The 24,440-nt window shown below is 41.0% G+C and overlaps 2 protein-coding genes across 4 annotated transcripts; one reads left to right on the plus strand and one right to left on the minus strand.

Moving 5' to 3' along the window:
* Positions 1-604: 604 nt before the first annotated feature.
* Positions 605-11,083, minus strand: LOC140565674 (TRPM8 channel-associated factor homolog). Of its 3 annotated transcripts, none has more exons than XM_072691716.1 (8): positions 10,920-11,083; positions 5,092-5,806; positions 4,002-4,996; positions 3,704-3,798; positions 2,886-3,099; positions 2,245-2,484; positions 1,556-1,893; positions 605-1,297 (listed from the first exon to the last, which is right to left on the minus strand). In XM_072691716.1, the coding sequence occupies exons 2-8, from the start codon at positions 5,706-5,708 to the stop codon at positions 1,052-1,054; spliced, it is 2,745 nt and encodes a 914-aa protein (XP_072547817.1). In that variant the 5' UTR covers positions 5,709-5,806; positions 10,920-11,083; the 3' UTR covers positions 605-1,051. The 3 variants fall into 3 exon arrangements, with proteins under 3 accessions (XP_072547817.1, XP_072547818.1, XP_072547816.1); XM_072691717.1 differs by lacking the exon at positions 10,920-11,083 and adding an exon at positions 7,663-7,742; XM_072691715.1 differs by lacking the exon at positions 10,920-11,083 and adding an exon at positions 6,030-6,737.
* bach1a (BTB and CNC homology 1, basic leucine zipper transcription factor 1 a) lies at positions 9,998-20,548 on the plus strand. The gene is made up of 5 exons (XM_072691719.1): positions 9,998-10,129; positions 12,166-12,420; positions 13,910-15,160; positions 16,483-16,689; positions 17,073-20,548. Exons 2-5 carry the CDS (start codon positions 12,181-12,183, stop codon positions 17,439-17,441), a joined length of 2,067 nt encoding a protein of 688 aa, XP_072547820.1. The 5' UTR covers positions 9,998-10,129; positions 12,166-12,180; the 3' UTR covers positions 17,442-20,548.
* Positions 20,549-24,440: the final 3,892 nt, after the last annotated feature.

Below are 24,440 nucleotides of genomic sequence, written 5' to 3' on the forward strand. Positions count from 1 at the left end.
AATTATTCACTTAATTAAAAATAATTGTCGCCTCCATTTGATAAATCAATCACTTAATTTAATAAATCTTTCCCTCCATTTAATAAATAATTCCCTTCATTTAATAAATAATTCCCTCCATTTAATAAATAATTTCCTTAATTTAATAAATCATTCCCTCCATTTAATAAATAATTCCCTTAATTTAATAATTCATTCCCTCCATTTAATAAATTGCCCCCTCTAAACTCAGGGCATTTATTAATGCTCTGTTAAATTGAGAGAATGCTTTATTAAATTAAGGGGAATGGTTTATGTCTCTAAATATTAATTTTCTATCATGATACTTTAGGGGCTCTGTACAATCATTCATTACAACCTTACAACATTAAATATTTCTGTTATTATTATGATACAAAGTCTCATTTTAAATTAGTATTTTGAATTAATACATTTATGCTACCCTTTAAAAAAATTGTCTTTGTTTGTTTCTCAAATATTTGACTGATATTTTGACTCAAAATAATGACTTTATCATTACACTGACATAAATGTACAGTTACAAAGAAAGATGTCAAAAAACAGGAAAAGAAAGGACAAGAAAAAAAAAACAAATTTCATCTGAATGACTAAAAATCTCAAAAGAATGGCAGTTTTTTTTATTTGTAAACAACATTAGAAAAACTGCGAACATTCATCTCATAAACATGTGCAAGGCATCGCATTACATTGTGTAGCTAGGCTGTAATGGTGTACATAGTGCAAAGGTTGACGTTAACGTTTGGTGTAAAGATGCATGCAATATGTGAGAGATCCTTCCAAAGAAGTAGATCTTAAAGAGCTGACCTGATTAAAATACCCTCATATATAATAGTAATCTAGTTACACTTCATGTCAGTATAGATGACTGCATAAAAATAATGGTAAATCTATGACCCATCAATTTTCTTGCAATTTGAGAGTTTCATGCAGAAACCTGTCTCACCATTTCATTTAGAAAACAAACAAACTGTCAGGTCACCGCCAAAACTGTTGGTGTGCTTTCAGTGTGCTTTCCAAAACGCCTCATACACTAACAATCATACTGGACCATAGGGTGGTCACTCCACACAGGCAGACTGGAGAGCGTCTCTTCAGTGCTGGGCTGAATGGGCCAACCCCATGCTTTGAAGAACGGGGCCAGGTTTTGGTTTACCACCTTGGAGAATGTTTCAGCGTACAGGTTCATCTTGCCGTTGTTATCACCTGGCACATTATTTATGTTGTGGTAGGCAGCAAATACTTTCTTGAAGGCATCCCAGCCAAACCTGTCTTGCAGCTGGAAAAAAACAGGTTAAGATAATGCTGTGATAAAGAAAAGTAAAAGCAGCAACTCTTAAGCTATCGAATATTTTGGGTGGAATAAATGTATTTTGTGAAAATTGCAACACTTTTAGGTTGTTGTACACTGATCTGTTATGTAATGCTGTTTTACTAGCCTCTATAATGAACCCATTACTGTCCATATCTGAAATGTTACATTTCCTTCGAGTTTGCCTGAACACACATCTGAGGTGAATCAAGTGTGTCTCTGTACCTGCATATATGTCTCCAGTGCTGTCCACACGCTCCACTGCTCCAACTGTCTGCCTCCCATGGCGTAATTCTGAGCTCGACTCTGCCGTCTTTCTGGCAGCATGTTCTCATGAGCGCTTGCTCTGTTCACACCCAGCACCTCCTCATGCACATACACAGACCACAGGTTACAGGTGCACTCAGTGGTATGTGGAGGGAACTCCCAGAGCCAGCGCTGCTGGTTATGGCCCAACTCGTGGATGGCGCCCCAAATACCCCGCTTGCAGGCTGAATCAGGGTTCATCAACTCGGGGGCCGAGCCAGAGAGAATCATAATGGGGTAGCCAGCATGCATGAAGCCTGTGAGGAAACAAGCATAAAAGCTAAAAGTCTTTTTGGTAAAGTTTGTCAGTTAATGTTTACTTTGATCAAAAGTAAGGGTGGTTTATTTGTCAAAAAAGTAAAAAAATAAAATAACATCACAGTACTTAAAGACATTTTTATGATGCATGTTTTTTCATTCAATGTAAATGCACAATTTATATATAAAAAATAAATAAGTAAAAAATCAATAAAAAAATATATATATATATACAAATAAATTAATAAATGATAATAAAGATTATGAAAAAGGATAATGTACTATAATGGCAAAACGGTTGACATGCAATCTGTCATTTAATGACACATGTAAACAATGCCAGTACAAACCATGAGAGATCTGAACATCTGCCACAAAACGCTCCTTGCGTGGCAACTTGGCGGGCCTTGCAGCCAAGTCAGTGACACCCTTCATGATCGAATCCCAAAGAGCAGCCACCTCATCAGGACGATCCAGCTGCCGTATCACCTCCGAATGTAGGGTGATGATGATATTCTCAAACTCCAGCTCAGCCCACGGTGCTGGCGCATGACGGATTTCATTCACCCAGTTCGCTACACTGGTCTCTCCTGAAGAAAACAGAACATTAATGAATTTTTACTTATTTACCTATAATACATCTGCTTCACATTAACAGAATGTATTACGTCAGCACACGTATTGCAAAAGCAAGTATACCGAAGAATAAAACTGTGTAGAAGATTCAGCACATCTGAATCAGTTCAACTGAGTGCATTAATTCTCTCAATGTGGAATGGATTTGAGTTTTCAGAGGTTCAAATGTGCTGTTTGTATTTTTCGGGCCAGCTTCTCAAGTTAAGTTAAGCCTAAGGCTGGACTTTTTAATGGTGAAAAAACACAAGCATTGCATGGTAGTACAAGACTAAACAAGGCTTAATCCACATTCACAAAACTAACCCTACTTGTCGTCCATGCTGGTATTCAGGGAGTACATGTTAACTGGATTTACCAGACTTGTAGTATGGTGCTCTTATGGCCATCTGTATGATAACCTCCACCCCGTCCACTTTGCATTTGGGTGGAGCGACAAGGTATATGAGACCTCCCCACAGATTCCACACCTGCGGCATGTCTTTGTCCAAAGCGAACCGTTCATGCACCACAGGAGCCCGTTTCAGAACATCCGCTTGACCTAAGTGGTCTGTCTGACAGCCAATCTGCAGCTACAGAGATGCAAGCATGAGAGCATGAACTTCACCTTTAACTTCTACTTACTGTAAATTGTAAAATTATATATGATCAGTATAACATTAACACCACTGACAAGTGAAGTGAAAAACATTGATTATCTTCATCTACAGTGGCATCTATCAAAGGGTTGGGATATATTAAGCAGCAAGTGAACAGTCAGTTCTTGAAGGTAACAATGTGTTTGAAGCAGGTTTAGAATGACTTTCACAAGGGCCACATTGTGATGACCAGACAGCTGGGTCGAAACATCTCAAAGACATCAGGTATTCAGTGGTGGGTACCTACCAAAAGTGACTCGAGAAAGGAGCCACCTATTAATCATCGACAGGGTCATGGACACCTAAGGCTCATTGACGAAATTCCGTCGAGGCCCAACCTCACAACCTACAGGACTGACAGGATCTGCTGTTAACTATTTGGTGGCAGATACCACAGGACGCCTTCAGAGGTCTTGTGGAATCCATGCCTCGAATGGTCAGATCTACTGTGGAGGTAGAAGGGGCACCTAGCCAATATTAGGTAGGTGGTGTTAATGTTATAGCTGATCAATGTAATCAGAGAACTTGAATTAATTACCTGCCACCCCTTGCCCACAAGCTCTGTGGGTACTGCAATGTGAGTCCTCATTCCAGGAGAAAGATACAGACCTGTGCTTATCCATTCTTCACAATCTGAAAGAATTGTGGACACATTTTAGTGTATCTTAGGTTAAATATTTAACCAAAACTCAGATAACTGTGGGGTGAATTAAGCCAAAGTGGGACTTCAGATTAAAAGTTTAAGCATTAGGCTTATTTGTCACATTTTACCAGATGTCCCACTTTTGCTGAACTTCCTACATCTATGTCTACTAAGAGAAAAAAGAATCTCCTACCAGCTGTGTTTGCACTGATGCGGACCCTTGCATTGGTCACAGGGGGTAAGTTGGGTATATCCGTGATGATGAATGGTAGGAGCGCATCAGGGTCTTGGCAAACCTTGTAGACCTCAGACCCCACATGAAGCAGCAGTTTATCCTTAGCACTTTGAATGGGACATGTGTGACACACCTGTGGAACTCCTGCCTCTTTCACCATGTCAGTAAGGAGTGCCACCACCGACGTGTAGGACGCACAGTCATGAGCCTGCATTCTAAGGTAATTTTCGCAGTCATGTCTGAGCTTCTTTAGGCACTCGTGTTCCTGGTCTGTCAGTTCCTGGCCCTTGGTCACGTGTCCAGCAAAGCGCTGCAGCAAGTCACGAAAATGGTATGCTTGTGAGGTCCCCTCTTGTGTCACCTGTAGGGCTGGATACAAACCAGACTGCAAGGTACTTCCCATCACACACAGGCCCATCTTACTGAGGATATGATTTGCAGGGCAATCTGTCATCACATTGCGGTGAGGATTGCTCTGGGCCCAGTACCAAGCATGACCTCCAATCAGGAGACCTCCACCTTCGGCAACAAATTCCTGGATCTCCTGGCTTTGAGCATCACTGTAGGATGTGCAGACGTAGACACTTAGGTCTTCCCTTAAGCCAGTGAACTGACACTCCAGCCCTGACCTGCTCAGAATCCTATGGGCCTCTCTGAGATTGGGGGAGACACCAATAACCCCATTACGCCCTTCATCAAGCCAACGGATAGCATTGATCATGAAAGTGGACAGCGATTCACGTCCCATGTAGCCTTCATGAGTGACCACAATTACTCTTCCCTGTCCATAATAGGCCCCAGCAATGAATGCTCTACCACCTGAGGTAAGCCCAATGGGAAAAGCTAATGGTCCATGTGCCATCACCTCAGATGGTATAGCCCCACCTTGAATGTCGAACTCAGAAACACCTTCTAGTAGGACCTGGAGGTCATCTTTGAAATCCTTGCCAATCCTGGTAATAAAGAGAAAAATAAAGTGAGAGACTGTGAAACAAGGAAACAAGGTAAAAAAAAAACAATAAAAGAATGGCACCACTGCTGTACTTACGACACTGCTAGCCAGCTAGAGGGAATTTGCATGGGCACAGGAAATTTGCCAAGTTCCCCTTCATGTTCGGAGAAGTAGATTCCTGCCACACTGCACACTTTATTCCCAGGGAAACTGAGTAATGTGTTCTCTTCTGGGTGGGCTTTAGCCCAGCTCCAGGCTTGGCCAGCGATCAGCAAACCTCCTCCAGCTTTAAGAAAGGCCACCAAATCCTTAGCACATGTATCCACGCTGTAGGCATCGGAGACGAAGACTGCAAAACCACTCTGGAAGTCATCCACCTTGGTTGTCATAGAGGAATAGCACAGGTTGTTGGCAAGTAAATGAAGACTTTTTTGAATGCCTACTGTGGTGTTGTCAGTACAAGAGGGCATGAGCCAAGCCAAAACATTCTCTACCAGGCCTGGGAAACGTGTTAAGTACTCCTCATGTCCGAACACGACTACACGTCCTTGACCATAGTGAGATGCAGCCATTAGGACCTGTCCTCTTGGGTTCAAAGAGAGTGGAAAGGCGTGGTCACCTGTTAACACAAGGTCACTTGGTATTGCTTTCCCCTGGAAATCAAGCTCCTGAAGGCCACACATAAGAGCATAGTAGTCCTTCTGTCGTTCCATTGTGGTTCAGGTATTTCTCCTATCAGGCTGAGTGAATCTAAGTGGTTTTGGGTCTTTCAAAGCGCTGTATAATGGTTGGAGCTTCTGACAATGTCGCACTGCAGAAACAAAAAGGAACATTTATATCTTTTACATCAAAGTTTTTCAAGCATTTTTAAGAAGTGGGTTCAAAAAAGGGTTTTTAGAAAGCTTTTGGAATATTATCCTTGGTGAGCCTAAAGTTACTTATCCTAGGCATGAGTATGTATTAAAAGATTCTGTATGTTAATCAATACTGCTCTTAAATGGAATTCTATAAGCAGCCTTGAAGCATTGACTTACCTGCAGATAAAGGAGAGCCTGACAACGTACACTGCCTCTCCCTGAGCCTTCAAGAGTTTGTGTGAGGCTTTTTAACTTGACAGCCTTAATAAGACCAGTTTTGGAAGAGAAAAGTGGGCGTACCAGGACAGCCTAGTGTTTGTTCTCCTAGAGGCTGGGTGGGGTCAGGAAAACAACTGTCGACAAGGTAGTCATAAAGCTACTCCCTTAGAGGCGCAATAGAAATACTGACAATAGCAAGAGCTTTGTCAGTTTTTCCATGAAGACTAAAATCACCAGAAATGCACTTGGATTTTTACTGTTTAAGCTGTTTTACTGTTTTTTTATTATTAATAAAACAATTATCAATGTAAATATTCTGCTTTTTTTCTGCTATTTAAGGAAGAAGATCAATATTGAGACTAATTAAATTGTCTCAGCTGAGAATCCTTTTAAGACTGCGGCTACACCCAGCATGTCAATTTTGCATATGTGTCACAGTGCTGGAGGCGTAATTGACTGATTGATGTTAAATATTTGGTGGGCAAACAAACTGGGCAACAAATGAACCAGTGCATCCAGTTTCACTTTAAATCCTCTATAAACAGAGGGCTACTTTAGAGATAAGCTGCACATTATTAACTGCAGACATATTACATCACCTACTGGCATGTCTTTGTCCCAGACACACCTCTCTGTAAGGTGTACAGAGAAAATGTGCTGCTCATGTCACTTGAGAAAAGCGGCCAAGACAAGCCACTCCCTACACCAAAGCACAAATTTCAGCAATTTGCAGAGTTTTGATCATTGTGACTTGTGAATTGCCATCAGGCAACAACAAAGGCATACAAGATCTTTCTCACATGGTGATTTAACCTAGGTAGGGGTGACTGACTGACAAAGCCATGTAGTGCAGAAATGTAGCCACAAACCTGTGATAATGATTTTCTGTATCCACAGTTTAGCCCTTCTTTGATATCTTTTGCAACCAAGATTAAGAGACACCCCACCCCTTCACCAAACATGACTGGACATGATCTTTTGAGTCTGATTCAGACTATATGGTCTCAATAGTTAGAAAAACACTACATTTATGTTAATGATGCAATAAAGTAATTGGTGTTTATATGCTCACAGCATGTTTTTTGGCATACATAAAGCGAGACCCTTCACTGCTGTACTGTGAACAGTCGGGGGTGGACTTTATGGGTAGTGTAGGCCGAACAGTCAGATGACCTGAACTATGACCTTTTTTCCCAGAATTTAAACTTTGGTCCTAAGCTCCTCCTACTAATCTGCTTCATAGTAACAGTGACCATACTGTCACCTTTACCTTGGCCAGAGTAAAGTAACAGCAACACGTTCAAATAAAGTAAAAGTAACATCCATTACTGCGTCCCTAAACAGACGGACTATTTTAATATGCTTACTTACATTAAACAAAAGTCACGCCTATTGCAGTCTTTCACATAAAGAGTACTGGCAGCAGCAGGTGCAATAGATGCCAAGAAAGATCCTGGTTTAGGAACAGGTCTTACTGCGGTCTCTAACCGAAGCTTCCGCAATTTCTCCATTATATCAGTTTGTTATCCTCATATGCTTTGGGATCTCACGTAGCCGAAAGCAGCTGGGTTTCATACTCCTGCTGCTTTACCTGTAAATCATGCTCTTTGTGTTGTGTAGCTAAAACAGCACCACTGCAGGGACTGGCTGGATCAACATCTGGAGGTGATACTGAAGCTGCTGCTTCCGCTCCAGACACATCTCCCTCTGAGAGGCATCGGTTTAGAAAGTGCTGCCACAACCCCAGCCGGCACACCCACCTCTAGAGCGTCAGGTGCAAGTAAAGCTTACAGTTCTGTCCAAAGCACCTCCTCCACCAAAGCACCTCCTCCACCTCCACCAAAGCACCTCCTCCACCTCCAAGTGCCACTGGGAACTGGTAACTCAAGAACCTCAGAAATCCACAGAAGATCTCTCTTTCGGCACTCATCCTCAAGAGTTGGACACAGCATGAAGGAAGTTGAATTAAATGACCCAGAAGCCATACCGTACATATACCATACCATACAGCGCCCAAACAACAAAAATGCTGCTGTAAAATAAAAAAAATTGCTGGCCTTGGATTTCTTTTGGTCACTGGCCTTCTTTAGTCTGGAGGTGGGAGCGGGAGGGAGGGGTCTCATTATGTCCAGTCTGGTTTATCCAGAGGTAACATAAACAGGGGCTTTTCCATAAATGACTTTTCCATCCTTTTGTTGTTTGAGTGCTGTTGTGAAAATAGACACTAAACCTAAAGCACTCAATCAAAATATCATAAAGAATACTTTTAATAGGCCTTTAAACAGAATACAGCAGAAAAAGGAAAATAACAATTTATTAAAAGTAATATTTTGATAAAGAGTGCTTTATGTTTAGTCTCTATTTTCAAACCCAAACAACAAAAGGCCGGAAAGGACAAGCCCCCTTTGGATAAACCAGACTGGACATAATGACATCCCTCCCTCCCGCCCTGCCTCAGACAAGAGAACACCAAAAGAAAAACAAGCCTAGCTAACTGTTTTATTTTACAGCAGGATTTATCTTCAGGAATAAATGGAAATGGCCATCATAACAAACCAAACAAACAACAGACTAAACATCTCTGTCTGTAACAACTGCGATTTGATGGGCATCTATAAATACTAAGTAATTAAGTAATTTGTCCAAGTGGGTAATATGGTTATCTATCAAATACACAGATAGAGAAAGAGAGAGAGAGAGAGAGGAACAGGCATAAGACGTCATGTACATCAGCCATCCACACACACATCACATTCCTTCCACCACAGTCTCCGTTCCTCAGTCCAGCTGAAGGATTTATTTAACTTGTCAGTGAAAGATATACTGACTGGAACCCACACAAACAGCCTGAGGCTGATCAGTCACTCAGGAGTCCTGGCAAAGATGAGTCCATTATTGTGGGAGCTTAACAGCTGTTAAGGAACACAATAGTTTTGTGTAAATATTGTAATAATATGTTAAAATAATTTCCTTCATATCTTATTCCTCTATATTATTATTTTTTTTAACATTTAAATTTTTTTTAACATTCTGTATTTTTAGGCCTTTTCTTTTCTTTTTTAATTTTTGTACATGCACAGCTTAATGTTTTAATCTTTACATCTCTAAAAGCCAAATTTATTTATGAAAGGTGCTATTAATTATTTTTATATTGTTCTGAACAAACTCACATGATCATTGAGATATTGCCTTCAGGTTTTGTGTACGCTTTATATACTGCAGAACTGCTTATTCTTCTTTACCTTGCAGCACTGCATATCATGCACAATCAAGCAACCTGAAGAAAAGAAAACTGGATTATTGTAAAATGTGCTGTGTTTATTATTAAAATGATATGCATTGTGCTTTGTGTTTAGTGTCTATTTTTTATAATCCATGTGGACATTTCTGTTGTGTGTGATTCTGACTGGACTGTTTTGGGGTTTGTGTGAAAAAAGTGGTACTCTAGGAAATGTGTACGTTTCCCCAATTGGGAAGTTATTTTAATTTATTAGTTTAAATAATACTTTTTAAACTATACTAATGTTCTCACAACGATAGCAAAACATACACCACAAGCTCAGAGGGGGCATTTTCACAGTCCTCACTTCTAAACAGTGTGGTTTTAACACAAATCCACGTTTCTTAGAGGAACACTAAGGCTGTGTCCGAAATGTACGAAATGCTGCCTACTCAGGCAGGATTCCGAGGCAGGAAGAACCTAGTAATCTAGTCCTTAATTTAATAAGGGCTAATTATAACACAGTTAAACGCTCATATTGGCATTGAGCTGTAAAAACAGGGCGTATCGTTGCCTTCGCGGTGCGGTTACAGAGACAGAGAGGTTACAGAGACTCTCATCACTAGCTAGTTTTAGACACAGCCCAAAGTGTTTGTCAAAACTGCGCATGCGCCCCGTCTGGGCGACGTCCCCTGTAGAGTCACATGAGCTGCTGTCGCAACTTCACTCAGTAGCCTGTGGGCTAACACTCTCTGCCTTTCAGCAGTTATAATCACGATATGTATGAGGGACAGTCCAGGATTTATATGACATTTTCTCATCTCAGGTGATATGTCAGGTTAGTCCTTGCCATTTTACTCTGGTAGAGGCGGGGTAGGTCTCTGGTAGCTGGGTGGGTATATAGCTAGCTAGCCCGAGTTCAGTAGTTTCTTGTTTTGATGGCTTGCATTCGCTCCTTTATGTTACAAAAGGCTCATTTGGAAGATGAGCATTAAGACATTACGCCACATTTCATGATCCCCAATGATCCCATCATCCTAGAGCATGGAGGACGTGGATTGGGTCCCTGTGTCGGTACAGAGAGCAGCTGGACACAGCTGGACACAGCTGTTCAGACACTTATGGATTGGTAGCGATACACTATTCAACTTCCTAAGTTTAGCCAGCTAGCTACCATCCCCGAAAATACGATAAGAATAAAAATAGCTGATGATAAACGTAATGTAGCTCTCAGAGAGTTGGTCAACACCATTAGCTAACGTAAACAGCACTGGCGCTAGCTAGCTAACTTCACCGCTGTGTTGTATGGCTGCGTCCAAATCCACACACTACTACTAGCTATAGCTACTAGCTACACATGCAGTGATGATGTAGCGATAAGATAGATAGCACTAGCTATCTAACTACAGTAGCTAGATAGACAGCGAGTGAATGAGCCTCTATATGTGGTGTATTAATGTGGGCTTGCTGGTTTTTACACCTAGCCTATGTGTCGCTACGCTAGCTTGCTAGCTAGCTAGCTAACTAGCTAACCAGCGAGCACTAGCTAGCTATAGCTAGCTAAATGTGAAGGCCTCGCCAAAGCTGTCAGTGTAAACAGTGTTGTCCAGTGTGTGTTTTCTTCTTACCTGTGGTCAGTTCTGGCATAAAATCCCAAATAATCAAACTTTTTGTAGCCTGCCTAGCTAGCTAGCTAACTTCAAGTCTGGTAGGGCTTTGTTTAATGTGCCTAATGCTAGGAAGGATTGGCTTATTATAGGCTTATTATAGGCAGAGTCCGCTAACCAGCAAGCCATCATGTCAAAGTGCTGCTACCAAAGGCGTGGCGAAGCTGGACGAGAGCACAAAGCAGTATGATATATTTACAGTATAATCTGCCTTAGATATTGGCATACTTAACATACACCAGCAGTGATGCAAGATGCAGTGGCATGACTGCATTGTCTAACTTCTTTGCTGCATTCCCTCCCTGGCTTCCTGTAGCTCAAAACCCTGATGCTGGGCTGGACCAGCCCCTCTGTACCTGATGGCAGTGGTACCAAGAGCCCTTCGAGCTTCAAGAACAGCTCTTCTTTATCCTCCATCTAAACAGTATGGAAGACTAGCATGTCCTGGCACTAAGGTGGTGGGCAAAGCGTGCTGCCTTCAGATGCAGACTGAATCTTGCCTGTATATGGCAGAATCTATTCTATATGTCCAAATGTTTGTGGACACCCTGTCTAATGACTGCATTTAGCTGCTTTGAGTTGCAACCATTGCCTGTAGGAAAATGACTCTCTGGAGCAGTTAAGCACAAACCCGTAAAGCACTGAGCTGTAGAGCAGTGAGATTTGCTGTTCTCTGGAATGATGGATGGTGCTCCATCCAATACCTTTGGGATGAGTTTTGGATGAAGTAGGGTGGTGATCATCCAACATCCTGGCCTCAGTAATGCTTTTGTTGCTGAATGCAATCAAACAGCAATACTCCAAAATCTAGTAGAAAGCCTTGCCTGGAGAGACAGTTACTTCAGCAAAAGCAGATAAACACACTTGTACTACCCTTGATTTCAGAAGAAAGAGCATGCGTCCCAATACTTTTGTACATATAGCTTATCTCTTGGATTCCAGCCTATTCGTACTAGCAAGGGGTATTTTCTGAGTGGACATGTAAGCACTTTTGTAATTCGCTCTGGATAAGGGCGTCTGCTAAATGCCATAAATGTGAATAGAAATGTAGATCGATACAGATGCTACTATTTTTCCATCCCCTTTTTTCTTTGTCACATCTCTGAATATATAAATAACATGATCAGGTGACATTTAAGTAATGCTGACCCACTGGATCCACCCTTCTGCTCAGCTGTGTGTCTGTTCCTCTTTTGTTGTTCTGCAGCTAAAGTTCACCATCATGTCTGTGGATGGCCCCCGGACGTCGGTGTTCACCTTCCAGTCAGCTGTACACAGTGTGCATGTCCTCCGCTCCCTGGATGAACAGAGACAGAAGGATGTCCTTTGTGACGTGACCGTAGAAGTGGAGTGCAGGAGCTTTCGAGCGCACCGCTCAGTACTTGCATGTTGCAGCGACTATTTTTACACCAGGCTCCTAAACAACACAGGCTGGAATGTGGTCATCAATCTGCCTGATGAAGTAATGCACTGCAGTTTTACTGGATATGATGTAGCTTAGCTCATGATGAAGAAATTCAATTCTGGCTTGGGCAGCCTTCGCCAATTGATACCTTTTTGTTGTTTTTTAATTGAGAAGTATTAAACAGGGCCTCTATGGCTGATCCAACATAAAAAACTGTATTTCCTGTAAATCCCAATACACGGTTACTCTGTCTTTCATAACAACAGCAAAATCATCAGTGTGGCTTCTGCAACTTCGGTGCACCTCACAGAGTCAGGACTTAGTAACATCCCGTTTGGCAGAAATCACTTGCTTGCAGACACTTTTTGCAGCAGTTAAATGTCTTTCAGTTCTTTTAGTTGATATTTTTTCTCATTCTTCTTTGCAGAAGGCCTCGAATTCTGAGATTATTTACAACTAATTTCACAAAGGTCTATACAATTTTCTATGATGTTTCGGTCAGAGGACTGTGAGGGACATTCCAAAAGCTTCAGTTTGTGTCTCCTCAGGTAGTCAATGGGGGTGTTGAGGTATGTTTTTGATCATTATTTAGTTGTTGAAACCATCCTCTTTAGCCATCATCTTTTTTTAAAGATAGCTTGACATTTGCATCCTTGCTTGTTGTAGAATCCATTCTTCCCTTCACCTGTACAAATACTGCCAGTGTCCCTGGCAGCAACATAACTCTAAATCATAATAGATCCACCCCCATGATTCACGCTGGACAAGGTGTTCTTTCCATGAAGTACAGTTTCTTTTTCTCCAAACACACCATTGCTGATTATGGCTTATACTTCATCAGTCCACAGCACTTTGTGGTTTGTGGTTTTCAAAACTCATCTGGCTTCTCTAGACGTTCTGTACCATACTTCATATGCAAGGTTACAGGTCAGGTTTTCTTTTAGGACTCTTCCATGGAGAAAATGTTTGAGAAAGCAATGCTGCACAGTAGAACAGTGCATCTCCCTCTTTATCCAGTTACACTTCCATGCTGGTTTCAGATGCATGCAGATCTCCATGCAGATCTCATCTTGACCACTACATCCCCCTGAATGGACATTTATTAACAACCGTCCGCACTGTAAAAACTGCAAAAATGATAATGCAAGATTGTCTGCTTATTGCCTTTCCCTCCCTTGTGAGCATCTGTTAATTTAGTTTTTAGATCTTTAGACAGTTCCTTAGCGAAGCCTTTGTTTGATGAGGTCTGAAGGTTTTCAGAAAATACATAAAGCTTGGAAATTCTTGTGACAGTTCCTAATTATAATTGGTGTCAGGACTGATTTGGCCTAATATATTTTTTATGTTATGAAGGACAGAGTGACTGTGTTGATTTTTTTTTATATTTGATATTTGATAGCTACAGAATTTGTGCTTATTACTTCTCAATTAAAATAGTAAATTAGTAGGAATAACCAGCCACAATAATAGTTTATACTTTATCACATATTCATAATATTTTTAAAAATAGTACAGTATTTATTCTTAAAATTCTGTATATCCCCAGGTCACTGTAGAGGGCTTTGTGCCTTTGCTGCAGTTTGCCTACACTGCAAAGCTTCACTTCACCAAAGAGAACATACTGGAGATTCACAGATGTGCCGAGCTGTTGGGATTTCACAATCTTGACAAAGCCTGCTTTGAGTTCCTCATTCCCAAGTTCTCTGATGGCAGCGGAAACACTCAGGAAGCCAAGAGGAAGAGCAAAAACAGCAACAAGAGCAAAGCCTGCCATGAGAAACCCCCAGCTGCCAATGAAGACTGCAGCACTACCAGCGAGTGTCGCACTAATACTGAAACGGACAGTGTACCTCAGGTTTCTGGGGCTGAGATGGTGAATAGTGTGCCTGCTATGCCAAGCATACCGTGTCCTGAAGAATGCCCCTCTGTTTCCCCTAATAAGGATCTGCACTTTTTACCCGCCGTCTCATTCCAGCCTGGTTCTGACCAAGACAGAACAGAACTGTGTTTACAGAACTGCGGGCCACAGTTGTCGCTGTCTTCCTTAGTACCGGCCGGTCAGGTATGTCCCTTTCTTTCAGTGACGTGCACCAACAACGGTGCAAATGTGCATCCTACCACAGCGGGCTGTGATGGTGACATTTTGCAGATGGGAGAAGCGTTTCAGAACGGACTGTCAATGGACGTTTCTCTTGGCGTTCCCGGTGAAACATCTGCCAGCGAAACTCTAAACATGCCAAATATCACTGAAGGCCACTTTAACCACCCAGTAAGGGTTCTGGAACCATCAGCAGAATGCAGCCAGTTACGTCCTCTAAGCCCCACAGAAACAAGCGAGGTTTTGGACAGCATTGCCTCAGTGACTAACCTAGAGAGCATTAACTCTGAGGCCCCTCAGACCTTTGACTCTGATGAGCAAATATTCCCTGATCAAGCACCTAGTGGCGGGTCCACAGAGAGGAGCACAGTAGAGAGGGAGGTGGCTGAGCATCTGGCGAAAGGTTTTTGGCCAGATTTAAGCTCTTCTTTGGCAGAGCCTCTGGAGTCTATGGACCAGGCAGCTGTGGGGAATGGCTCCGACTTCCACTGGCTGAAGCACCTGGACTTGGGTGCTGCCCCTGATGACTGCCCTTTTCTCAGAGACCTGAGCTCCAAAGAAGGACAACCCTCTGGTGGTGACAGTCTGTCCAAGGAAGAGAGTAGAGAGAGTTCCTGTGTGTCTCCTGTTAACTCTGGCGAGAATTCTGAATGTGACACAGAGGGAGACTGTGCGGCTGTCGGCGAGCAAGTGTGTGAGGTGAGCCAAAATGTACCACTGTAGAAAACTTGACTTTGGTTTGAAAATATTTGTAGTAAAAAGTGACTGGAGTGTGTGTGTGTGTGTGTGTGTATATATATGTGTGTGTGTGTGTATGTATTTATAGAAATATTGTTGGCCAAAAATAATGTCATTATGTACCATTTTTATGTTCTTGTGTGAACATTTAATGATGACAGGACCAACAGCAATGCCCAAAAAAGACTTTAACAAAAAAAACACCCAAAAACAAATCCCTGTACTTGAACTAAAGCTGCCTCATACACATACACAGCCGCTACGTAAGCAGCATTGATCAAATACTCATTTGTATATCTTTGGTCTATCTGGAGGATTAAAATCCTTGTCTGCTATGGGGTGGGTCATGACTGAAACATCAACAAAAAGATCAGCAATAAACAATAAGCATAGCTGAGGAGACTGTATTATAACCCAAGAAGGAAAAGACAGAAGGACTGCTTATTATCACAGTTTGTTCAATCTGCTGCTGACATAACGGCACACGGCTATTCACCTTATTCTGCCACGCCCACCTTCAAGAGTTTGTTTTTGTCCGTCTTTGCGTTTGCATTTCTGGTCATTTCGTATCAAATGGTTTATGGTTGTATGATATTCAGAGTGAATGCGGTCTGAAGTAGGCTACTGTTGTGGATTATTAAGTAGCTAGCTAGCTATGCCAACCCAATATTCCAGCAGGCTATTTAACGCTATTTAGAGCAGAGCTGAGGTGCTAAAGTTAAGACAACCACCAAACGTTCTTACATCTGCTAATACCGTTATGTGGAGGGGAAAATTGGTTATTGAGCCCTGGTGAAGCAGATGCGTCAGGTGCTGGTGAGGCAGTCAGGTAAGAAACTGGCCTTAGAGCTAACCTAAGAGCCTCACAAGCTCCCAATGCTTTGTCTTCACAGCTTCATAACTGAGCCATTTCTCGGAGTATGGAGTATGGAGTATGGATGTTCTAGTGTTGTTGTTGTTGTTGTTGTTGTTTTTTAACTGTTAGACCACTGCAGTAAATTCAGTTTTTGCACAAATATCAGTAACAGTTCTAATGAGAGGTCTTATGCAGCTCCACCAAAGTTACATAGTGCAGCAGCAGAGTTCCAGCCTGGAGTGGGATTGGCCAAGAGAATATTCTCCTTATTACAGTCAGCGTACCATCAAAGCAATGTTAAAGCCTTCTGCTGCAATGTAACATGTTTTTGAGGCATGACAATATCACACTTATTTTAATAATGGCGACATCTGCTCACTACTGTACAGTCTGTAGAACGTCTTGTTCTGGTTCTCCGTCCTCCTAGGTAGAGCTGCCATTCCCTGTCGAGCATATTTCGAGCATGAGCAGACGTGCGTTCCTGCAGATGCTGAAGGAGCAGGCGCTGACCCCAGAGCAGCTGGAGTTTGTGCAAGATGTTAGGCGGCGCAGCAAAAACCGCATGGCTGCTCAGCGATGCCGCAAGAGAAAGCTAGACTGCATCTACAGACTGGAGGGGGACATCAAGAAACTGGTGCGTTTTGGGATGTGTTTTATCACGAATATTGTTTTTACAGTGCTCTGAAGCTTCCCTATAGCTAAGAATTATATATTAATATATTTTATATAAATATTTATGAACTGTATGTTTGTACAGCATGCCAATGGTGAGTTCATGTGTTTATGAATTGTTCAAAAATGCAGTTATTTATTTCACCAAATCCCTATAAAAACCTGCTGATCTCAAATTAAAGGCAGATAAACAGGTGCATTCATTTATCTTACTCAAGTAGAATCTGGTAGAGATTAATTAGCACTCAAATTTCCAGTTATACAAATAAATAATTGAAATAAAGTAAAAATAGTGATGGTGAAAAGAATCTGTTATGTGTCTCTGTCTGGTTTTGTGTTACACAGAGGACACAGAAGGAGAAGTTGCTGCAGGAGCGTAAACAGCTGAAGCAGAACATGGAGGAGATGCGACAGTCTGTCTCGGGACTGTGCCAGATTGCGTGCCCCGAGGCTTCAGCACAGCCAGAGCAGCTCAATATCTTAGCCAGGTATCTCTCCTCAGATTGCCCCACCTCCCTGCCTCTCACCCCCATGGCTTGTCCTGGCTTGGCTGCGTCCGACCAGGACAACCTCCCAGAGACCTGCCTTGAGGCCAGTGTCACTGGACAATCTCCAAATGACTGTCCCCAAGGAAACGGAGCAGGAAATAAACCCACTTCGGCACTCTTTCAAGATGATACACAGAGCGACGTTGCAGAACCTCATGTCCCATGAACCAGAAGGCGGGTCCGTGGGGAATTGGCATAGGAGTGAATCTGTGGCTGTGGTTATGGTAGAGCCAGCATGCTGGTAGATATCTACCACATATGTAGTAGTACAAATATCTGCGCAAGTGGAAAATTAATTTTCACATTTATAATAGTGGTATATAATCAATGATCAACTGATTATCGCTGCAAGCATTTGCTACCTAACAGCTGGGGTGTAAAATACAATTGGGAAATTCAACTGGACAGTATATATTTATTGAAATTCCATATGTAGTCTTTGTTGCTAATTTGGAGTTTGTATGCTTCAGCTTTCTTTAATGGTTTTGCACATGTACTTTTTGTGCAGCCACAGTAAAAGGATATCTTAGGACTTGGCACATAGGATTGATCCTTTTTGGATTTGAAAAGCCATGTAGTTCTTTGCTCTTCCACATCTGTATACAGAAACTCTTTCTTTTCTTAAGGAAACATTACTAGACTAAGACTTGGTTCACATTAATAGGCTGAAGTGACTCACTTCCGATTTATTAAAATCAAATGTGAGTCACTGTCATGTGTGGTACTAGATCATGGATTTCATGTCTTTTTGCCTGTATACATGCACTTAGAGCTGGCGTCATCAGCCAGATCCAGCAGCACGGCAAAACAACAATGGAGGAGAGGTTGGTGACTAAGGCGACCTGCATCAATGTGTGTGCATATGTGTGTGCATATGTGTTGTTTCAGGGAGAGATTACATTACAGACAGATACAGTCAAGATAGCCAAATCTGATCTGAGCAACAAATCTGAATTGAGTTAATGAGGCATTATTCGTAGTTAATGATGATCAATATATTGCAAAGCCAGATACCAATTAGTCAAGTCCAGCTCTAGCTCTGTGCATTCACATGTCGGTGGAAAGTAAAACTTTTTTCAGCTGCAGTAAAAATAGGATACACTGCTCAGGTTTCACAGGAGCTTCTGAAAGTGCATGCAGTGCCTTAAGCCATACCACCATTATATTTTGGACAAATTGGCTGTTTGGGGAAGGGGGACGTCAATCAGAAAATGGATAGATGAGTTTAAAGAGAAATATGCTGGTAGACTTTATTAAGCTGTAGAAAAAGATGTACTCCAAAGACCTGTAATGGTCACAATTGTTCCTATATAAATTGTTAATGAATTATGAGAATAATAGGTTGGATAATAGCAATTAAAGAACTAATGATTAAAGCAGACTGCACCTAATAATAGCCTTTTAATTCACAGTTGAGTCAATTGAGATTTATCTTGCATAAAATTAACATACTCTCTACTGGACCCAGTTCGCTACTGATATGAGAGATTTTCTCAATAGAATATTATTGCTGTCCTGCAAAAACTTTGTATCTGACATAATGTGAGTGGCAGTTGTTTTTACATTGTAAGCAAAAATGAAGATAGGTATAATAATATTGTGTAAAAGTTTTAGGCACTTGTAAAAATTAGGAGTCTGGAACCAAATTATGTTCTTCATACAAGCTCACAAGATCTCAAGACCACAAACCTCTCTTAACTGATTTCAGTTAATTTTTTTTTTTGTTTTGTTTAATTAAGGAAAAGTCATATTCAGGGCTATGCCAGGACATCAGTTTGAGGGAGAACTGCCCACCCCTAAAGGGAGCAAATGTTTCAGCTGTGTAATTCTGAGTATAATTTTCTTTACTTCAGAACACTTTTCATAATGTTTATGAATAAATGTAAATAACTAAATTTGCACTGTTACTACACATTTCATATGGAATCTTTGGTAGACTTTAGATACTCCTCACATTTGCATGATGCTTGTTTGCTTTTTTTGCAAGACGTGCATGACCAAAGCATTTCACAGGTAATGGTTCTTAATTCTATAAGAGTCTGCCTGCCAGCTTAGTAATTCTTGCACATTCGTCTGTACTGCATTAACTGCATTACTCTCTAGATTTTGGTAAGTGTTTCATGATTTCCGCATATATGCAGCTTCGTTCAAGTGTAGCACAACCTTCTTGGCACTTAAGCTGTAACATCTGTTTACTGAATATGGTGCACATTTTTTTAGACTTGTCAATACTTGCATATGGATTTGGTCAGGTTCTCAAATGACTGCTATGTATAATTGTGCTGTTTGCGTTCAGTCGTTAAAACAGAACATGGATGCTACCTTTGGCGCAAATAACAATGTGCTAAGTGTGTGTGTGTGTGTGTGTGTGTATGTGTGTGTGTCTAGCTGCATTTTCACCCCAGGTTTTTAAGACAAATATTTTAGTGCTTTAAAATATAGCTATAGAAACTGAAATGGTCAGGAATATTTGATGGATGTAACTTTAGCAGATATACATTTTTTAATACTCAAAATGTTGTAGAAACTTACATTAGGGGGGAAAATTGTGCATTTAGAAATGCATTTAGTGCCATGTGACAGATTTCCCTCCATGTTCCTCAGCAAGCACAAGGGCTGTGTCCCAAACAACACACTCCCACTGAATAGTATATAATAAATGCTCACTGTTATTATAAATGCAATTACTAGATTAATAAGATTAAAAATGTTGTAAAGTGTAGTGTAGATGTGGTTGTGGTTTGGGACACAAAAAACCCAAACTCAACCAGTGCTGATCTTAAATTGGTCTGTTTTTAAAAGAAACATTGCAGCTTTTCAGCTCTTCCAGAGGGAGAAGTCCAGAAATCCTGAATCCTTTCTTTTCCGACAGTTTTCAAATGCCTTAATATGGCGAGAAGTGGGATCTCACCTAACGGTTCTTACTGGACAGTAAAAGTTCTGATCAGTAAATAATTGGGGCAACCACAGTTTGATGGAAACAAGCTGCTGGGCAGCAAAAATATTAAAACATTGTTTTATGTTTATGTTTTATGTTTTTTTGCGGAAAATATTGTTTTATGCATTTTGCATTATGCATTTGATTGCTAGTCATTTTGTGCAGAATTCAGTGGAAATGTAGCTTGTAATACACACACGCACACTTAATTGTTCTTCAGTATTTTTAGGGTGCTGGTGCCCCAAGTAACAATATTTTGAAAAACAGACTTTACATTTACACTGTACATTTATTGTTAATTCTTACTGATATTAAAAAAATGATTATAGATATTATTTTGTCTGCATTTCTTTCTAAACACAGTAAACTCTCAGATCTAATACTGGTATGTGGATTTATCATTGTGTAATTCCCAGCATTCATGTTTAGAGTCAGGAATGGCCAAACCTGTGCCATGGCTACTCCAGGACTACCACTACTGCAGCATCTGTTAGCCCTGTGGACATTTGTCTTTCACATTAGCACAGTGCTGAAATTATAAGAGGTCTTCCTCTTTTGGAATTATCTGAGAAAGGGGTATGAACTGTGCTTAGATTCACATATTTTGACATATTTTGACTTCTGAGCTACTTGCTTGGCCTTAAGGGACAGTAAAAGGTCTAGTAAAATTGAAACACTTACCCATGAGCACTGTAATACTCCCACCAGACATGTGTTTAATGCAAACTCCATTTAAACTTTAGATGCATAAGCTGCTTCATACTAGAGGGTATACATTTGTGAAAGCACAATCATGGAAACATCCTATACTGCAGTCTTTCTGCTGCTATGCATTTGTTCATAGTATCCTTGATTATTTTTTGTTTATTGTATTTCTATAAAAATGCTGGTTTACTAAAGCTGACATTGAGGGTTAATAACCTTCAATACAACCTTAAGTACAACTTAAGGCCATCTTCAGCTAAACTGTTTGGACGTTGCCTTGTCCTGCTGAAACGCTTGACAGGGAATTGAATAGTTGCTTCCCTCTCAGTCCTGAAACTTCTTTTGGTTATTGAGATTAAGAAAAAAATAGTTAAATCATTAGTTTTGCCTCAAACCACATATGCAGGCTGCAGAAGTCTGTTTATTTTTTTATTGATTGAGCAGAAGCGCTCTGTCCCTTCTGGGGAAATTTCGAACCTTTAGTTTTATTCAATCATAAAAGCAGAACCTCTGTCTCTCAGCCTCTACTAAGTGACTTTACTCTCTTCAAGTATGTATAAGTATAATTGAGTTAGTCATGGCAGGGTTTGTGAACACAGGGATTTCATCAAATTCCTTTGCTGTTCTGGCACCCGCATGGTTTTCCTCCCAACTCGCATGATTTGTTTTTGACAAGACTTCGCAAGTGTTACAAATAATCTCTGACTTCTTTTCAGAGCATCTTTGGCTGTGCTCGGATTTACAGAGAAAGCTCCTACTGTGAAAGCAAGGGTTTTCTCTCTCTCTTTTTTTTTTATTTATTTATTTATTTTTTTAACAGTTTTGATTTTTGTGTGAAAATGTTGGCTTGTATCCAAACCACTATCAAAAAGGCCCAGTACAAACAGTAACCATCCAGTACCTGGTTCCGGTTATAAGTTTGCATACACTCTTCACAGACATGAATGTCAAGGCAATACTGGACTATTAATGATTTTCTTTCCTGATCTTTTTTTCTGGGGCAGAATAAGTGAAAACACCCTTAACAGAACAAAAACAACAGTTTGATGTACACATTTATTTTTTGAAGGGTTTTCTGGTCTGGTACTGAATCAGTCCAGTTCCAAAATGCCATGGCATCTTAACTTCCTGTTAATGACTGACTACAGCTGGCATCTTCTCTGTGCCCACATAAAAGGGTTTGATTGACAGCAGACTCACTGGATTGACCAGCACGCAAAATACAATAGGAAAGATGGAGCTCAGTGCAGATCTGGCTGATCATAGATTTACACAAGTCATAAAATCTTTTGAAGCCATTTCCAAACAACTGCAGGTTCCAATATCATTGAATTAAACCATTATATGTAAATACAAGTGTTTGCAAAACTGCTACTCTGCAAAACTGTCATCCTTAGCATACTCAAACTAGTTCGGATAGTCAGAAAATGCCCCAGAACCACCAGGGCACAGGCCTTCCATAAACTGGAAGCATTTCACCCAAAATAACACTGACTGTACCAACTGTTAAGCACAGTGGTGGAAGCATCATACTCATCACCTCAATCCTATTAAAAAATATGTGGACTTTGCTTAAAAGTTGGGCTGTGCTTGCTGATGGCTACCAACAACGTCTGGTCAAGGTGCTAATTCTAAGGGACAACCCAAATGCTAGATGTGCTGTTTGGTCATAGCATGTACATTTTTTTGCCCTTATTGATTTTATGTGCATAAAAATTCTTATTGTTTTTTCTATTTAAGCTGTCCATCAATCGAAGCATGGACTCCCTGTGGTATCTGCCACAAAGATGTTAGCAGCAGATGCTGTAAGACCTGTAAGTTTTGAGGTGGACCTCCATGGATCGTATCAATGAGCCTTAGGTGCCGATGTTACCTTTTTTTTTAATCAATTGTCCTTTCTTTGACCACTTTTGGTAGTTACTGACCACTGCATACCAGAAAACCCCACAAGACCTGCCTGATGTGCCTGACGCCAGCTAGCCTTTATAATTTGGCCCTTGTCAAAGTGGCTGAGATTTTTATGCTTGCCCATTTCACTTCACCGGTCAGTGGTTGTATAAAGTTCAAAGTTCAAAACTGCAGTGACATTTATGTCCATTATGAGTTTATGTGTGTAAACCTTCGACCACAGCTGTAAAAGTTTACAACCTCTAATAATTCAAAAAATAATGTCATTGAATTCAGTTTTGTCTCTTACATATACAGTATAAATACTCACACAGTGTACCACACCTTTAAGAAGTCAACTTTTTGAAGCTTTTATGCCACTGCAGCAGACAAGGGCATGGACCTCTCAGGCAACATCCCAACATGCTTTTATCTACCCTTTCAGTATTTTATCATAACAATAAAACACTTTCAATTGTTAAACAACTCCAACAAGTCCCCAACACATCCCACCACATCCCCACCGCACTGCAGATTTGATTTAATTGCTTTCTCATCAAAGTCAGTTGATTGTTCCCAATTAAGTTTAAACTAACTGGGTTCGAAACACCATTAAAAACTCAATCACTTATCTTTAAATTTGTAATTGCTGTGTGGGCTGCAGGCGCTTGTGGGATTCCTGCCTCTTTCTTTACTTGGCCTGTCAAGGTGATCTCATCCATTTGCCTCTGCCACGCATAATCAACTCTTTTTTAGATTAGTTATTTATCTTTCTGCTCAAAAGTCTTTAATGAGGTGTATGATTGGGAGGGGGACGTCCAGCAGCTACATTTAGACTAAATCACAGAGTAGGCCACAGAAGAACTGACTCTGCACTACAAACATGTTGAGCACAGCACTCTGAATAACATCCAGAGAAAACTTTCTCAATTACATTAGGTGTTAATTAGATCACCACAACAGACTCAGGGCGTTTTCACACCTGCACTTTTTGTCCAGTTAAATCGGACTTGTTTTCGGATTAGATTTCACCCTCAGTGTGTTTCGTTGGGGTGGCAGTGAATATAGTAATTGCACTCAGATGAGGACCAAAACAATCCCATTAAGACCCTTTACAGGAGGTGGTCTCGGTCTGGATCCAAACGAACTCTGGAGCGAGAACGTAATCTGACCTCAATCCGACACAACTATCAGGTGTACTCCGCATGTTTGAGCTAAGCGACTCCCATAGGCATGCGGGTTCGATTCCCGGGCTCGGCAAGCTGCCACAGTTGGGCCCTTGAGCAAGGCCCTTTACCCTCTCTGCTCCCCGGGCGCTGGAGTTGGCTGCCCACCGCTCTGGGTGTGTGTCTGTACTCACTGCCCCTAACACATGTGTGTGTGTGAGTGTGTGTTCACTACCAGATGGGTTAAATGCGGAGGACACATTTCGCTGTACACTGTACAGTGACAAATACGTGCACCTTTACCTTTTTACCTTTAACCTGGTATGTGGCCCAGATAATTACCATAGCTATGAGCAAACACCCTCCTTTCTCCATGTTAAACTGCACCGAAATATGCACTAGTCCAGAAGACAGGACCTTGTTTCTGTGATTATTTTCTTCCCCCACCAGACAGGTCTGACCAATAAGC

This window comes from Salminus brasiliensis, chromosome 11 (assembly GCF_030463535.1).
Source record: "Salminus brasiliensis chromosome 11, fSalBra1.hap2, whole genome shotgun sequence".
Taxonomy (NCBI): domain Eukaryota; kingdom Metazoa; phylum Chordata; class Actinopteri; order Characiformes; family Bryconidae; genus Salminus; species Salminus brasiliensis.

Coding starts and splice junctions, on each gene's coding strand:
- LOC140565674 (XM_072691716.1), bottom strand. CDS start 5,708: ATGGAACGACAGAAGGACTACTATGCTCTTATGTGTGGCCTTCAGGAG. Junction 2,485..2,885: donor AGCACCATACTACAAGTCTG/GTAAATCCAGTT, acceptor TGTTTTCTTCAG/GAGAGACCAGTGTAGCGAAC. Junction 1,894..2,244: donor AGATGTTCAGATCTCTCATG/GTTTGTACTGGC, acceptor GTTTCCTCACAG/GCTTCATGCATGCTGGCTAC.
- bach1a (XM_072691719.1), top strand. CDS start 12,181: ATGTCTGTGGATGGCCCCCGGACGTCGGTGTTCACCTTCCAGTCAGCT. Junction 12,421..13,909: donor TCATCAATCTGCCTGATGAA/GTAATGCACTGC, acceptor GTATATCCCCAG/GTCACTGTAGAGGGCTTTGT. Junction 16,690..17,072: donor AGGGGGACATCAAGAAACTG/GTGCGTTTTGGG, acceptor TGTGTTACACAG/AGGACACAGAAGGAGAAGTT.